Raw genomic sequence first — 18,468 nt, 5'->3', positions numbered from 1 at the left:
TACCTTCGTCAAACTTGTCACTATCGACCAAGTACATACATACATACGATAGATTCAACGCGTGTCAAAGTCTCGAAAATGTAGTCAAAGGTATCTTCTATCGGAGAATAAATATCGGGTACAGTTTGCAAATCATAATATATTTTGGATGCCTCCCAGATGCTACGACGTACATATGTATAATATGTTTACAGTACATAACTTAGAACGTGCAAAACTAATCTTCAGGGACTCGTTCACCCTAGTCGGCGATGCACCACCTTTAAACACTGATGTAAAAGTTCAATTTGCGATATTGAATTATAAATTAAAATTTCCACTCGTAAATTTGAACGTAGCGAACGGGTCTCGAGAGGGTGTGTTTATTCAATATCGAACTCGACTTAGATTGGGTGTTTTCCGATTCCTCTACATTTAAAGGAGTGTGGGAGAAATGGGGATGGTTTTAACGGTGACAGTACGTTTTTTAGCTCCTTATCTCGCCTTGTGACCACCGTTCGGTCCCACAACAAATATCCTCGGAAAAACTTTTACATTTGTCAGTGACAAACGCGCGGAAGTCTAACTGGGAAGCTTACTCTCAACAAATATGTCACATAAAAATATACGTTTACTTAAGCACATCCATTTGTTCAACGGCCTATTATTATTATATATGAAGTTACATATAAACTGACCTAGGCGGGCGTAGATTAACTTCTGAATTGGAGATCTTGGTCCAGCGTCCAAAATACTTCCACGCATTGACACCGCGCACATAGCAAATTCCGTCAAAGCAGAACCTGTGAAAATAAAAACAAAAGAAATCAGTTTTTTTAAAAGCATTTACCACATCAAACATTTTTAGTAAGAATTTTTTTTTGGGAAAGGTTTTTATCTCCAGTGGTTTCCCGTCGTCCGCTTTCTGGAGCGAAAATAATAAAAGAGAGAATGGATAATGATTTTAGAGGATGGGGTGAATATTTGATGGTGCCATATGTATATTATATGAAACCGTTTAAACAACCATATCAGATAAAATCGACAAACCCTAACAGGTTTATTTATTTTGACATTTATTTATTTATTTTTAACATACATATATACCAGGAAGGCCTTACAGGTAACCCCAATGCACCTTCCTGGCCAATTACAAACATTGCAGCATTTTCTATTATACAAGTCGTTTAATTACGAGACACTGAAAAAATCGCAAATTAAAGAGACATATATGAATTGTACATAAATTTTATTGTACATCAATCTCAAATAGTGAATCCGGCGCCTCTCGACGCTAAGCAGAAGCTTACAATCGAGCAATGCTGCTGGCTTATCAGGATTTCAATAGTAATAGATCGATTTTTTATTTCAATTATTTAAAAATCGCATAATTAGACACGTATTAAGGCTAATTTTGTAAATAAGCTATATTATTATTAGTTCACATATACATATCTGGATAACTTACACAGCTCGGCGGTTGCGTAAATTCTAACAACTCAGAGGTCCTGGGTTCAAGCCCTGGCTTGGCCTCGATTCAAGAGAATTTATTTGGAGTATTTCTGCGGTGCTGCTGGTCAGACTTGGTCACATTTGTGACTTCAATTCGATCATTTCCTTTCAGAGTTGCTAATTTATCTGATTTCATTGTTGAAACGGTTACCCACCATATTGGCAAAATTGACAAATCGGCCATTTGCCACCACTATTTGAATATAACTTCGAAATTTATATATAATATGTATGTACATATGTATAAGTTTAAGCATAGGTGTCGAATTTGGGCAACCTGTAATGGCACTACGGTAAAAAAAATATACATAAACTTTTAGTATATGCATTCATCTATATTTATAAAATTGAATGTTTTTTTGTCTGTTTGTCTGTCTGTCTGTCTCGTATAGGCTCCTAAACCACTCAACCGATTACGATGGAACTTTCAGGATTTGTTGTATGCATGTCCGGGAAGCTTGTTGTGGAAAAAACCTCTTAATATTCATAATTACGATTTTACCGACGTGAAAGTTTGAAGCGCCATTGTGTAGTCAAGGAAATGTGTTCGTTGGTAACCACGTTACCAGTTAGTTTATGACGACACGGCTTTGAAGAGACGTTAGTTGAGCTCTAACCATCACTTGAAATGGGAACGGGAACGGGAATTACATGCGTTATTGTGGCATTGCAACGCATGCCGGGTTCAGCTAGTTTATATATATATATATATATATATATATATATATATATATATATATATATATATATATATATATAAATAACCAGAACTATGCATATTTAAATGTATGTTTAAACGCTTTGTACAGTTTGTAGTTATATTCTAAATAAAAATTAAATAAATTAGTCTGAAAGTCCGACCTGAGATAATAGACTCAATTATCTCGTTTAAATACCGAGTATCTATTCTACTTAATTGTCAAGCTTTTTATCTGAAGATACAAAATTACAGTATACATTACAATTTACAACCGAAGTATTCAGTTAAAATATAGAATATCTATTTTTGATACCCTTTCTTTGTAGCTGTAAAAGCGCCCAATTACAGCGATTACATTTCCTCATTGAAATGTCAATTACTAAAATGGATATTTCTGTTAAAATTTAATTACACTAAAAAGCTTCGAGGAAAAACATTTTTGCATTTATTTTTTTAATTCCCACACACAGAGGTGGAGCACGAGTGTAGCACTCGACAGTGTGAACTAGTTTCTGGTACTCGTCTAGTGTGTTATGAATTTCAAAAGAGCACAGTAGAGCCACTCGGACAACTAAAAGAGTGGAAGAGGGAAAGAAAGGGTGAAGAATGAAGTGAGTGAAGCACTTACAGACGATGAGGGTCATGTGGCCGATGAGCAGATTCAACAGCAGGTCGGAGCAGGGTGGATCGTTTCTAGGGGTGTACAGACCCAAGATGACGCCGAGAGCAATACACCTGTAACAAAAAGAGAACCGATGTTTAAAAAAATAGCCATCTTCAATTTGCCATGAGGATAAACAGGGTGAGCTTTCAACACTGCAATGACGTCAACCAACTGTGACTGACAACCTTTCGTGTTCACGTGACGTAAAAGCTACATTTCCCGAGGGATTCACGCCTCGTACACTGAGCGCCGTCAGACTCGTTTCTAATAAATGCTTCGCGGGAAAACTTGTATAAATCAAGACGGTTTCAGTGTCGGATGTGGTTGGTACAGTCGCCTTACAAAACGATAGTTAAATGCTTAAGATTCTCATTCGTCTTTTGCAGGGCTTTCGCTTCTTTTGGTTAAACTGCTAACGCAAATAAATATAATAAAGTGGCAGTGTGCGTTAAATTCTCATTTTCTGCGTTTAAATAAGCGGTGGCTGAGTTATGTGCGTGATAAATCAAAATGGACGTCGATTTCGCAGTGCGTGTTCTGCGGCTTGGAAATGCTTTGTCGTTAGATAACTTTTACATGTACTCATGTGTATATTTTAATGACAGTATAAGGGATAACGATATGCGAAAACAAACAAACAAACAATGCTTTTATTATTTCAGTTTTGAATAATGCTTTAATATTTCATTACTGTGAAACTTTTTCGAGCTTCGACCACACGAACGAAAAAATCTTTAATTATACATATAATGATATGGGACGAAACGAAAAACGATAAAATTTACATTACATTACATTACGATAAAAAAACGATCCATATTTTTGTATTGACATCATATTTATAATGTTTTTACGTTTGTTTGTCCACTATGAAAATCTACAGTTTTTATATTTTTTTATCTATTTTTACATAGATATATATAACCCTAATCCATCTTCCTAGACAATAAATTACAAACATTGCAGATTTATGTATACCTATGTATGTATACATAAATCGCTGTATTTGGAGAGGCTGCAGGACACGAAATTTACAATTAATTTAACTAATGAATTAATCCATAGACATCTATGGATTTAGACTTGTACATAAATTTTTACATATTGTACAAATCAAATTCAGATTTTGTGACAGCGGGTTGAATGTTTCTACAATAAAATCAGATAAATTGGCAAACTCCGATAAGAAACGATCGACTTGGAGTCACCAATATAAAGGGCTACCAAATTTTGTATACTATCTTATGGTAGTAACAAATTACCAATATATAATTTTCTTTAGAATTTCCATTTAAGGGTGAAAAATAATGTGTAAATAAAATAGAGAACCAGCAGTAATGTATAATATATAGATTAAATACTTATTTTTACTAGTTTTCCAACTCTCACTCGTCCGAGCAACGCCAGGCAATTTGTTTATTTGTTTTCGGAAGTTAAATACATATGTAGCTTCACCTTTTAGTGAAAGCTTAAACTATTATCACACGCTAATTATGTATTTTTTTGCAAAAGTTACATTATACGTACTTACCACGCACAAATGCGTGAACGGACTGAACGCTAGGTTTTTGCTATTCCGCAAAAACGCATGAACGGACCTTAACATGTTGAATATACATAAATGCACATACATATATATAATTTTCACTAAATACATTATATTATATTTTCGACCATTTTGGGCATTGATAATTTTTGTAATGCCACTTTAAATAAATATTTAAACAAAAATTTGGTTACAATATTAGTCTTTTGTTAATCAGAATTAGATATCAATACAAGAATGATGCTTATTTACATTATTAAAAAATATACAAAAAATGAATCACGAAAATTAAATATCAAATCTTTATCTTTTTATAAGTGCAAATATGACTGCAAAAACTAACCTATAACTCAAAGTTTGCGAAACCCTATTTCACTATGGATATTTCAAAGCATGAATACCAAACTCTGGTTTATTATTATGGAGTGAACTTTACAAAGTTGTGTTGTAACAGGATATCCACCTATAAAATTCCAGGTGGATAACCTGTTAACCAGCAGCATAGACCATTGGTTAGCGTGTAATGCTTTCAATTGTGTGGTGAAAGTTTCTTTCCCTGACTTTGTTGCTGGTCAGACCTTGGATATGTGACTGCAAAGTTGATCGTTTCCTTTCAGGTTTCAAACCATTTCCAATTTATCTGATTTCATTGGAAATGGTTCCAACGAATTGGCAGTCCTGTCCCATTTCTCGTGGAACTTGAGTCTACATCATTTCAAATTTTGTTGATATTTAAAATTTTGTGATAAAAAAATTGGCAAACTGTGATAGGAAACGATCGACCTGGAGTCACAAATATACAAGTCTGACCAGCAACATTACAGATATACATGTTTTCATGATTGATTGTGATTTATGAGTGAAATTTTGATTAACTCTCTTCCATTTGGGCCTTGCAGGGATGTTTTGTATTTGTAGTTGTTTCTTACATATTTATTGAAACTGCCTGTAGGTGCAAGGCATTCCTTATGCTATATATTTTTTTTTATTTGATATTTTTACTTTATCTGTTATTATTAAATGCTGTTTTTTATGTTTATGTATGGATGTATTTATGTTTATGTTCAAGTGTATTTTTTTATGTATAATTGATGGGTGTATTATTTTCGTTATGTATTGATTTGTGTTTAATTGTTATTTTAACTAACTAGCTGGTTCGTTGTTTTGATTGTCCGATATTCGGATGCTTTTTTCGAATATATTATCGATTAATAGTGTCGTGTTTTTGCATTGTGTGTAGTGTTATTGGTGTTGCTTTCATTTTTGATAAAAAATTTGCAATTGTGATTTAAATACAGTGGTTAAACTGATTTCTGAAAATATATATCGATAAATTATTATATACTTAGTACGGTAAAAAATAACAAAAGAAGAAAGATTAAGAAAAAATTGTCATTTGTTATTTTTTTTATTTGAATTTTTACAATGGGCGATTGTTGTAAAATGTGGCGTGAACTATGTGTCAATGCAATTGATCGTATTGAGAAAAGATTTTCATCCTTAGAGCAGTTAATACGAGGCTTGAATTCTCCTGTACTTATTAGAAGTGTTGTGCCTTCTCCTTCTGTTTCTCTCGTTGCTGATGCAGCCGTGAAGATGGGCAAAAAGAAAAGAAATAGACGTAAATCTGGTCTGCGAATTAATCATGAAAAACCTGGACAACCCGCATTACCTGACCGACCTTCGGCTGAACAACCTCCACTTAGACGTAAATTTGAGGTGGGAACAGCAGCTTCTGGAGTTATTGTTTCCGTCAAAAGGAATGTCAATATACATATATGGAAGCTCTCGTTGGACACTTCGTGTGACGAGGTTTTGACTCACGTTAGTGCCATCTGTGGATTAAAGGATGGCATTGTGGTTTCCCCTCTTAATGCACGAGGATCATATACATCCTTTAAGGTATCTGTTCCTGCTTCTGTCGCTGGCCTGTTATTTTCTGCTGGTTCTTGGCCTGCTGGTGTTCATTTTGGTAGATTTAAAGATTGGGGAATGAGCATTAAGAATATAAAATCGAATACTAATACTACTTCTATGTCTGCCACTGACGTTGTTTCATCATTAGAGCTGCGCCCAAGTGTTTCATTTGCTGATGTTTGTTCGGGAGCTGCTAAATGCTTGAAGCCTGATATTAAAACTACGTCTGCAAGTATTGGTGAATCTTCTATGGAAACGGTCGCAGTGACGTCTATGTATGCCTCTTCTCCTACACTTGCCTCTTCTCCTACATCTGCCTGCTCAAATGGTCCTGATAGTCGTGATGCTGTTGTGACTGTGTTGGCTTCTTCTTCTGCTTCCTCTTCCGTTTCGTCTCCGTTGGCTCAATCAAAACTGCCATTTCTTGTCTCAAAGAAAGTCACGCGCCAAACTGGGAAACCGAAAATTGGTAATTTATTACCAAAATGTACGAGGTCTCAGGACAAAGCTGGCTGCGTTTAATTCAGCCGTTTCTACTATTTGTGATGATATGGTAGCACTAACGGAAACATGGTTGACTTCATCATTTTTTGATGCTGAACTTTTTGATTCTTCCTGGAGGGTGCATCGTCGCGATAGAGTTGATCGACGTGGTGGTGGTGTATTATTTGCTTGTCGTGATTGGTTTCGGTCAGTCCGGATGACAAATTTTGAAACTCTATCTGGTGAGGACTTATGGGTGAGAGTTGATTTTATATTTTTGAGAATGTTTATATGTGTGGTTTACATTCCGCCTGCTGCGAAAGAGGACGTATACGAGTTATTGTTTGTGAATATGATGAATGAACGTGATATATTGTTAATAATGGGTGATTTTAATCTACCTAGTGCTAATATTCATGTCCGCAATAAATTTAATTTTGTGATTTCCTATTGCGACATAATACAGATTGGTTCACCCATTAATCCAAGTATGCTTGATATTATGTTAGTGAATGAATGTAATGTGTCAGCAACGATGATCCAATGCCCAAAAGGAACTGCGATCATCCCTGAGGACCTATATCATGATGCATTACATATTGAGCTTTTGTTTATTTCTTCTGTGAGAGCTGCTTCAGCTTGTTCATCGGTTGGGGTTTCCTCACTGCGATGGAATTTTGCTCGTGTTGATTCTGAATTGGTTTATAATGAGGTTCGTTCAATTGACTGGCGCCAAATGTACCTCATGAATACTGGTGATGCTGTTGAATATTTGTATTATACACTTTATAATATTTTTGACAGTCATGTTCCTCGGTTCATCAGTTATCCTAATTCGGAACAACATCGGCGGGTATTTCCGCCGTGGTTTGGGTGCAAACTTATAGCTGATGTACGTGCAAAATGGTTGTCTCATAGAAGATGGAAACGTAGCCAATCATTTTGTGACTATGAGAAATTCCGGACTCTTAGGAAGATCGTGAAACGTGGTGTGAGTGAGCGATATACTGTCTATCTTAATGAGATGGAGAGTGCTATTGCGGTTAATCCTAACCACTTTTTCGGATTTATTAAGAGTAAGCATATTTCACATGGTCTTGAGCATTCATTCTCATTTGGTAATAAAAGTTTTGACGGTCCTGAGATCGCCAATGCTTTTGCTTCATTTTTTAGCTCTGTCTTTGACCAGAGAAAACCATCCCTTAATGCTAGTTTGGCTTCACAAATTGGTACTGAGGGTGTCGGTATAGACATTCCGCGGGTATCGCTGGGAGATGTTAGGATGGCTATTATGAAGCTGAAGGGGTCTGTTGGGCCTGACGGTGTGCCCCCTGACGTATTAAAGGTATGCTGTAATTCGCTTTTAGAGCCTCTTCAGTTTATTTTTAACCTTATTCTTGCTTCTGGTAATTATCCTGAAAAATGGAAATTATCTAGAGTCATTCCTATTCATAAGAGTGGCTCTAAAAATGATGTTGAAAATTATAGACCTATTGCTATTATCTCGGCTATTCCCAAAATTTTTGACATCATCCTTCACCGTTTGATTCTTGCGCAGTTTAAAAGATTATTGTGTGATGAGCAACATGGTTTTACACCCTGTCGTTCCACTACCACTAATCTCGCCTGCTTCACACATTTGATCATGTCTAAAGTTGACGTTGGTCAGCAAGTTGATGTAGCCTACTTTGACTTTCGTAAAGCCTTTGATCAAGTCAATAATGACGCTCTTTTGATCAGGTTAGCTGAAGTGGGTTTTTCAACGCGTCTTCTTAAACTCTTTGCTTCTTATCTTAGTGATAGGAAGCAATTTGTTAGATATGGTCTTTATGAATCTCCTTCATTTTTTACTCGATCTGGTGTTACTCAGGGGTCCACTTTAGGCCCATTACTATTTACAATTCTTATTAATAACCTCCCTAGAGTTTTATGTAATGCATCATGTCTCTTGTTTGCTGACGACGTTAAATTATTTTTTGCTGTCAAGGATGAGAGGCAAGCCTCTCTCCTTCAAGCTGATATTAACGCTGTCTTGGAGTTCAGTTCTAGTTTAGGCCTTGAACTTAATTTAAACAAATGTGCAATTATGAGCTATGGACGTGCACATTCACTCTATTGTCACGGATATTCCATTAGATCCGTCTTGTTGAAGCGTGTGGAATCTATTGTCGATTTGGGTATCACTTTTGATCCTCAGCTCACCTTTCACAACCATATCAAAAAAGTCGCTGACGTTTCCTTTCGTCGACTTGGATTTGTTTTGAGATATGCAAGATTATTCTCCAATCCTTTGTCTTCTCGCTTGCTTTTCAATTCGCTTGTGAGAAGTAAGCTAGAGTATAATGCGATTGTGTGGAATCCGCATGAAGCAAATTACTCTCTGATGATTGAGAAAGTGCAAAAAGCATTTCTTCGTTTCCTATATAGGAAAGAATATGGGTATTACCCATATCTCTACCCCACTCCTTTCCTTTTGGGCATGCTTGGGTATAATTCCCTTGAACTTCGGAGAAACTTCTCATTAATTCGTTTCGTTCTCCTGCTCTTACGTGGTAATACGTCATGCCCGTTGTTGCTGGAGCAGTTGGGGCTTTATGTCCCTATTCACTATGTGCGTGGTAGACATCATCATTTGCTGGCTGTACCTCCTGCCCGCACAGTCCTTTTTCGAATGGCTCCTATTCCAAGAGCTATCCGACTTCTTAATGAAATCGTTGCTGCCGAGACTGAATGTGATATTTTCCACCTTAGTGAGCGTAAATTGTCGGAAATTACTCTAACCCATTTATCTGGTAGTCTGCGCTCATCATTGTTTTCATGATTGATTGTGATTTATGAGTGATTAACTCTCTTCCATTTGGGCCTTACAGGGATGTTTTGTATTTGTAGTTGTTTCTTACATATTTATTGAAACTGGCTGTAGGTGCAAGGCATTCCTTATGCTATATTTTATTTGATATTTTTACTATATCTGTTATTATAAATGCTATTTTTTATGTATGTATGGATGTATTTATGTTTATGTTAATTGTTATTTTGTTTTTTTTCTTTTTTGTGTTATATTTTTTGACCATTGTGGCGCTTTAGGAATTCCTGTTATGCCACAATGGTCTGTTTAAAATAAATAAATAAATAAATAAATTTTGTTTTTTTTTGTGTTATGTTTTTGACCATTGTGGCGCTTTAGGAATTCCTGTTATGCCACAATGGTCTGTTTAGAATAAAATAAAAATAAATAAATATCTAATACTCAGAATAAATTCTTTTCAATCGAGGTCAACTCAAGGGATCGAAACCGGCGCCTCTCGGTGCTAGGCAAAGCCAACAACCGAGCCATGCTGCTGGATAGGTGTCGTGTAAAATAAAAAAGAGTGTATACTTGTATATGTAACAGTGAAAGCATATTTTAAGTGAAAATATATTTTCACAAATTCAAACAGTGAAAATGTATCGAACAATGAATTTACAACGTTTAACTCTATAAATTTAACCCTAACAACCCAATCTTAAATAAATAGGGCCAACCCTTACTTAAACTAACCTATCCTAACCCTTAAATAATACCAACACTAACTAACTAATATAATTTTAAGTTAATAAAACCAACCCTGAAAATGTAACTGGTTAATATTTCACTGAAACGTCAGTTAAAATATATTTTCATTTGAAATATTATTTCACTGTTACATATAAATAAATAAATGTTAAATTCATATGTATATATGCACATACATTGAGTTCAACAAATAGGATTCAACGAAGCGAATAATACTCAAATTTACCGACCTACGAATATTCAAGTAAAATGTTCAGAGTAGTATTATACTATAAGTCTGTATAATATATAAATATGTATATATGAAGTATGTACTTTAAAAGTAGCACAATCGCTTCAGTTCGGCGTCACGATCAATTTTGAAATTTCCCAGAAAAGCGATACGGCGAATAAGTTGGGGGCGAGTTTTTAAAGGAGTTACAAGCCACGATGTGCCACTCACACGAAGGGCTCGGAAAAAATTCCGGGAAAATCTCCGAATTTTCCCTCGATCACATCTAACGGCACGTCGCGTTCGCCGTCGACGAATAGCAAACAGTCAATCTCGGTTATGACGGCGACGAGTTTCCTCTCGTAACGAGGAGTATCTTCTCCCTTGTAACTTTCCGATTAGGCGCCGCTGGAAAAACTCCCATCGGCCGGGAAAACGAGCGTGAAATATTTTTTCATCAACGAGACGCAGTTTTGTATACATGTGTAGTTTCGTACACACGAGTGTGGGGTATTGCGGCAAAGTTAAAGTAGCGAAACAAGCGCCAAGAGTAACTAACTTTGTTTTGCAAGTCGATGATACCCTTGGAAGTTAGCGCGGTTTTGCCGGAGGTGTTTCGGTAAAGTCTTATTTTAAACGCCCAAAGTGCGATATCCACGCGTTTAATTCAATTTGGCGTGCAAAAGTGATCGTTAAGCCAAAATAGACCTTTCTATTTGAAATATGTATATGGCAAAGTGAGAGCGTAATTGTTTAATTGACGGCATTTAATATTAACTTGGATCATATGAAGACGGTTACTTGATTAAATACTATCATTTACATACATACATAAATAGTTCAGAGTTCCCTTGAAAATATATAGATACGTATGGTATACTTCGAATATAAATATTATATGAGTAATACATATTTTGAACATGTTTACTGCTGATGTTAAAAAATCTAAAAATATGTACATATGAATACGTAGTTTAAGTATACTTGGTCTATAAAATACATTAATATATACCTGCTTACACACACATGTGCAAGTATACAAAATTGAATTTCAAGACTCAAGTATGCACGTGTTTTGAATTCAACGCAAGAATTCAATAAATAGCATAAGTGAAACTAATAAAAAGCTTGTTAAGATCTCAAATCCAAGAAAGAAACGGTTCAAAAAATGAATACGACCTCACTCGAACAATATATTAGTCGTTTTCAGATTTCGACTTTGACGTCCTATGTAAACATATCAGATCAACATTGAAAGGAGATTGAATCGTGCAAACAGCATCCCAAGACTTACATGCACGTACATATGTATGTACATGATTGGTTATAGTTAGCATATGTATATGGTTAGTTACAGGTTTAGTAGTATATCTAAGCTACTAATAGTTGATACTAATGTACAATATATCAGACTTATGGTTAGCACATAATATTTATTTATTTTTAATTTATACCAGGAAGGCCTAACAGGTAGCCCCAATGCACCTTCCTGGACAAAAACATTGTACATTTCATACTGGTATAATACAAATTAAATACATCAATTAACATCCACAGAGAAATCACGGTCAAATTTGTAAATTTGCAGCATGTTATATAATTCAGCGAAATTCGAGATTGAGAAATCGAGATGAAAACTCGAGATTTTGCTAGAAAATAAGTAAGGTGGCCAATTTGTTGGAACTGTTTCAATGAAAATCAGATAAATTGGCAAACTCTGATAGGAAACGATCGACCTGGAGTCACAAATCCGGGTCAAAAATGGTCACGGGTTCAAATCCCACTGGTCTCTACTGGTCAGACCTTGTATTTGTCCAGGTCGATCGTTTTCTATTAGAGTTTGCCAATTTATCTGATTTTCATTAAAATGATTCAAACAAATTGGCAACCTTACCCATTTTCTTGCAAATTTTCAGTTTTCAGCAATCTCGATTTCGCTGAATTGTATAAAATGCTGTAAATTTACAAATTTGACCAAAGATGTCTCCGTGGATATTAATTGATATGTATTTACTTTATATGATACTTGTATCAAATCCAGCAGCATAGCTCGGACGTTAAGCTTCTGCTTAGCGTCAAGAAGGTGCCGTGTTCAATCCCTGAATGAAAATGAATTTTTCAGAGTATGCTGTTAGTCAGACCTGGATTTGTGACTCCAGGTTGATCGTTTCCTATCAGAGTTTGCCAATTTTCTCTGATTTCATTGTTGAAACGGTTCCCGAAAAAAAAAATTGGCTAAAAATCCTTCCTACCTACTATGTCACCACTATTTGAAGTTTGATTGTACAATAAAATTTATGTACAATTCATAGATGTCTCGTTAATTTGCGAGTTTTTTCAGTGTCTTGCAATTCAACGACTTGCAATAAAAATGCTGCATTTGTAATTGTAATTTGTAATTGGCCAGGAAGGCGCATTGGGATTTACCTGTAAGGCCTTCCTGGTATATATGTAAAAAAAAATAATAATAAATAAATAAAATGTTTCTGGCCATTGAGGCGCGTTGGGGTTACCTGTTAGGCTTCCCTGGTATTAAAACAAAAAAAAATACATATATGTACCTATAGATACTGATCACAAAGTATATGATGCCATAGCGGTCCGCAATTTTGCGGATAGTACATACATACTACCTGGTTTTTGAAAAGTCTAAATTTGAAAAGTTAGCGCCCCGCGAGGATGGCCACGAACGTTTCGAATTTTACCCTCCATGAAAATGGACGGAAACTTTAATACGACACGTCTGGGGACCCGATAGCCTCCCTACCACACCCCATCCAGCACGTGGGCAATATTTCGTTGTCCTCTCGCGTTATTGCCCCGCTCGGAGATGGATGTTTCCTGCGGGAGGACAGGAGGCTCAGGACGCCCCGGAGACTGATGAATATTTGATGGAGTGATGTACGGGCCCACGTCGAAACTACATCACAATTCACACACACTCTATACAAAATAGACGTATACAAATAAAATAAAAATCGACGCGTTAAAGACGGCCGACGCTTATTCGCGTCGTTGCACTGCACAATTTTCGCAATCGAACGGATTCTGAATTTCTTTCGTCGTCGTTTGAAATGTGATATTCGTATAAGCAATCAAACATTGACAAATTGATTGGCGTCGGTGCAAATTGACAGGAGCTCGGCTAATGTACGTTTTGATTGCCGTCTGTCGTTTGCCATTCGATTCGCGCGTCGTTTCATTCAATTTGATCGATTCGACTGTCGACAAAGTTGTGCAATACATGTATTATACCTACATATATATTTTTTCAGAATTCTAGAAGGAAAAATCTTGTTAAACATTCACAACTTATCTCACTGGTTAAGCTAACCAAGAGTTTACCAATAGAGTTTGTCGGTTCAAATCCCGTCCGGATTCAAAAAATGTATTCGATTTAAGGTCTGTTCATACTTAACAGCACTGCACGGCTTCAGCACTGCACGACTTCGTTTCAAATATGTCATTTTATTACATTTCTATTCATATCTACCTACACGTCGCGGTCACGTCACGTTTACAGCAATTTGACCGAGTGCAAGGCAAAATCGGCTTACTAATACATTACAGGCCATGACGATACGGTGCAATATTGCTTACGTCGAATTGTCGAGTACTTACAATATGAATGCATACATGTGCATTCGTAGCTACGCGTCAGAATACAAGTCAGCAAAAATGTTTCGGCGTTTATCGAACGAAAAATGATGTATAATCGCGTTGTTGTTGGTATGAATATACCCATACAAAATGTACCAAAGAATACTTTTCGTACGGCCGGATACCTGCTGAAGTCGGTACGTGCTGAATAGGTATGAACAGACCTTTATTCGTTGATTACGAGAATGTCTATCGCTACTGGCAAGATTTGGATAGTTATTAAATCCGGATCGACCGATTTTGCCAAATTATCTTACAAAATTGTTGTGACAGTTCTGATAAAATCGCTTGTAAAGTCGGCTAGTCCGCATTTGTCGATTGTTACAAGCATACATGTGCTTGCTTTTTTTAAATAAATATCTGTATACCGACAGTAGCGTCGCTAGACCCGTGCGAGGAGTGCGGTCTGCGCCATTTCTGGGGCGACACCAAATTGTTTAAATTGAAAAACACTAATTCGACATATTATGCTAAGTCCTCCAGCGGCTACACGCCTCATTGCATTTTCTGTATATATACAGCTTTCTGTATTAATACAGCTACCGCGAAATCCGTCTGGTGCAGCTATAATATATATGTACACATAGCATTAATTATGAGCCATGTTTAGCTGTTGTTTGAATTCTTGAGAAATCAGTGTATGTATGTACGTGAAGGTAAGAAGGTTAACTGATTCAGTCAGACGGAGACGCAATCCATGAACAACGTGTGAACTTAGCTTCTTTTTTGGAGCTTCTCTCTCATAAGTTATACCAATTAACAAATATTAATAAGTAATATAAAATATTTTTTATATGACACCACCGCTAGCGACGCCACTGATACCTACATTATATAATGTGTTTGGATATGTACAATACAGTTGGCCATTATGTTGATTTAGAGTGACCTGTTATGGCATATATGGAATGAAAAAAAATATGTATATAAATTCAGTACTAAATAATTTGTGTAAATATTAATAAAATATTAAAATTTTTATCATAAAAATAAGTAAAAATTCTTGCTGTATACATATACATAATACATACATATTATAGTAGACAATTCGTTTTAGCACTAGGTATGTTATAGTCAGTCGTAACTACGAGATGAATTGTCCTTCCTCATCCCCCGAAGGAGGGCGAAAACAATGTGCCCTCAGCTAGTGACCCTTTTACAAGATAAATATCATGAATACTTGACACCAATGGAATTTACCCAAACTCGGAAGTCGCACGGCGAGAAGAAAATAAAATAAGAGAAGAAAAAATAAAGAACACGAATTTTGTAACTTTATATCACAGCAAAGAATCCCTCCGATTGCTTCGCCGCATAAGTTATAAAAATCAAAGTCATGAATCGAATTTGAATGTATTTTTTTGTTTTATTATTTATAGATTAGTGCAGGGGTTCCCAGCCTTTTTATACCCTACAGCACAGTCTAAAATATCGGTAGGACGGCGAGCACCACCTATTTTTTCAAATCAAATTTATAGTTGGAAATTGGTCATAAATAATAGACAAAAAATAATATTGAAATATAAAAATTATTGTTTATAATATTTTTGTTTGTCTTAATGTAAAATGAATAAACGCAATGGTTGCCTCATACATAAAAAGTAAACGTTATATAAAAATTATAATATCGATCTCAGTCAGTGTGATCTTTGGCATTGTATTTCATTGGCCAGTGCCTCATAATTAGGAGACTATGATGATTTTCCATTAAGTAAATAATCATAAAGATCCTCATCGGTGAGTCAAGATCTACATATGTAAATTTTGATCTTATTACATTCATGTTTGAAAACAATGATTCACAAAAATATGTGATTTTATCTTATATGCTACATGTACAAAAAAAAAACAAGTGCATTATACCACTGTGTGTCTGCATCTTAAATCTTACTGGAATAAATTATAACTCCCACCTAACTTAGTTTCAAGGAAGGAAAGGAAATTTCACTTTAGCGCAAGGAAATTTCACTTTTGTAGCGTATGTATGATAAAAAAGGCACAGCCATTTTTTTTCTAATATTATATTATATAAAATTAAATTTGAAATATATAAGAATATATAATAGACATAACAATACCCGCGCATTAAAAGCTTTTTATTATTGGGATGCTTCGCAATTTTCCCATGAAAACCGATACGTATAATTTTCGCCATTAAGAGTGAAAAATAAAATTTTTGATTGCGAACATAAATTGAAAACGGCACGGTGTTTAAACCCGTCGGTCGGGATTATCATCGACCCTGTTTTATGTTTCTGACGATGAAACTTAATAAACGTTTTAAAATTTTCTGGAATATTACGGAGATTAGTTTTTGCGAACGGAAATTAGTGTGCAAACTCAAAATTCACAATCGCAAACAAATAAAAATTGATAACTGCGATTTCCATACAAAAATACACATCATATGCCAAAAGTCCCAATCACTGTCAGGTTAAGACAAATTTCGCCGAAAATATCAACTTATTATAATTCTATTTAACTAATTATAATGAAAACATCTGAAAATGTGACATGCATCAGAAAATTTGCAACTCAATATGAAATATTTTATTCCGCTGTAGGAAGAAACTTGAAAATCGTGCACGCTATCTCTTACACCGCCTCTCGACCAATAACATTTCGTGCAGACAGTAGAACATTATACGTGTGAAATGTTATTGGTCGAGATGGGGTGTACGGGACAGCATGTTCGTTTTGCTTAAGTGTCTTCCTACAGCGGATGGACTATATTCACCACATTGTTGGTCAGGTCTTCGTCACCTGAGTGACAATTTATTTATGACCGTACGTGACTTAACAATAGGTAAACAAACGGGTCGAGGACGCTACAGTGAGCTACCCGGTTCGGTGATTACTAGTCAAATATGAACCGGTCACAGAACAACCGGTCGCTCTAGATCGGTCACACGTGATCACCCGTCACACTAAAGCTGGTCACGAGAAAACTGGTCACACCCTAAAACTGATCACGAGAAAACTGGTCACACCCTACAATCGGTTACGAGAAAACTGGTTAACCGATTTTAGGGTGTGACCAGTTTTCTCGTGACCAGTTTTAGTGTGACGGGTGATCACGTGCGACCGATTTAGAGCGACCGGTTGTCCTGTGACTGGTTCACATATGACTAGTAGTCCGTTTACCAGCAACCCGTCATTTAAAAGGAAGTAAACTTGGCTGGGGGGATCATGCTGGAAGGAGCACTGGCTGTGCGTGGACCTTCTTAATCACCCAATAAATGCTGTGAAGCGACTTTGGCCTTTCATTTGGATCCTCCACCCACCCCTACGCAACAATACTAAACACATTCTACAACGTATGTACATATGTACATAGGTATGTATATTTAACAATCACCAAATGCGGATTTATGACAAACTTGCAAGAAACGAAAAATTTCGATTTTAGAAATAGCGGGTAAGATGCCAATTTTATTGGTCACAACAATTAATTTAGATAAAACGGCTAACTCTAACAGGAGACGGTCGATCTGAATTTAATAACGATCCAAATCTTGCCAGCTATGGAAATAAATCGAATAATTACTCAATTCCAGCCGGAATTCAAACCGTTGGCCTGTCTACTAGTAAACAATGACCTAATTAATCCAAAAATACTGAATTACGTAGTTGAAATTTCAAATTATTCCCACTAGCCACTGGAAAATATGACGGAGACTGGGTAACTGACGTAATCTAACATATGTACATATGTATATATGTACATATGTATATATGTGCGTATAATAACCAATACGAAATACGCCAAACGTACATACATATATCAAAGGGGAAAATCGCATTCAATTTCCACGCAGATGTATTCAATATCCTGACGACACATCAACACAAATCGATTTTACCCATTTGCACGATGCGACGTATTAATACCGACAAAGCCTATTACATATCACGAGTATAAATTTATTATGTGCGATAATAGTTTTCCGATTTTCAGTCCCGTTCTACATAATACACCGTATGAGCCTCCTAGGATTTGTTTCACTGCGACCTTCACCTTTAAGTTCTCGGGCGAATCTTTAACTGGAAAATAATTCTATTCAATCCGAACGTAGAGAAGATAATGGCGCCATTTTCCGACCGCGGGAGACACACAATGCCACATTTTCGTCATTTTATAGGCAGTTGGTCGAGTTCCAAGCATCGGTTACTGTAAGCACATTTTTTTCTCTAGGACTTTCAAAATAGACCGACAGTCTCATTTGACTCGTAATATACC

At 36.0% G+C, this 18,468-nt stretch overlaps 1 protein-coding gene across 1 annotated transcript in view; it reads right to left on the bottom strand.

Moving 5' to 3' along the window:
* The window catches only part of LOC143913341 (diacylglycerol lipase-alpha-like), an 84,426-nt gene that overhangs the window by 25,720 nt on the left and 40,238 nt on the right, over positions 1–18,468 (bottom strand). Inside the window, exons 3-4 of the mRNA XM_077433061.1 lie at positions 2,820–2,926; positions 678–782 (exon numbers count right to left, since the gene is read on the bottom strand). Coding sequence (XP_077289187.1) covers positions 678–782; positions 2,820–2,926 — 212 coding nt within the window. The remainder of the gene's footprint in view (positions 1–677; positions 783–2,819; positions 2,927–18,468) is intronic.

This window comes from Arctopsyche grandis, chromosome 6, assembly GCF_051622035.1.
Source record: "Arctopsyche grandis isolate Sample6627 chromosome 6, ASM5162203v2, whole genome shotgun sequence".
In the NCBI taxonomy this organism is placed as follows: domain Eukaryota; kingdom Metazoa; phylum Arthropoda; class Insecta; order Trichoptera; family Hydropsychidae; genus Arctopsyche; species Arctopsyche grandis.
Note: the sequence above shows the minus strand (reverse complement) of the source record. Positions and strands in the feature narration are given on the sequence as shown.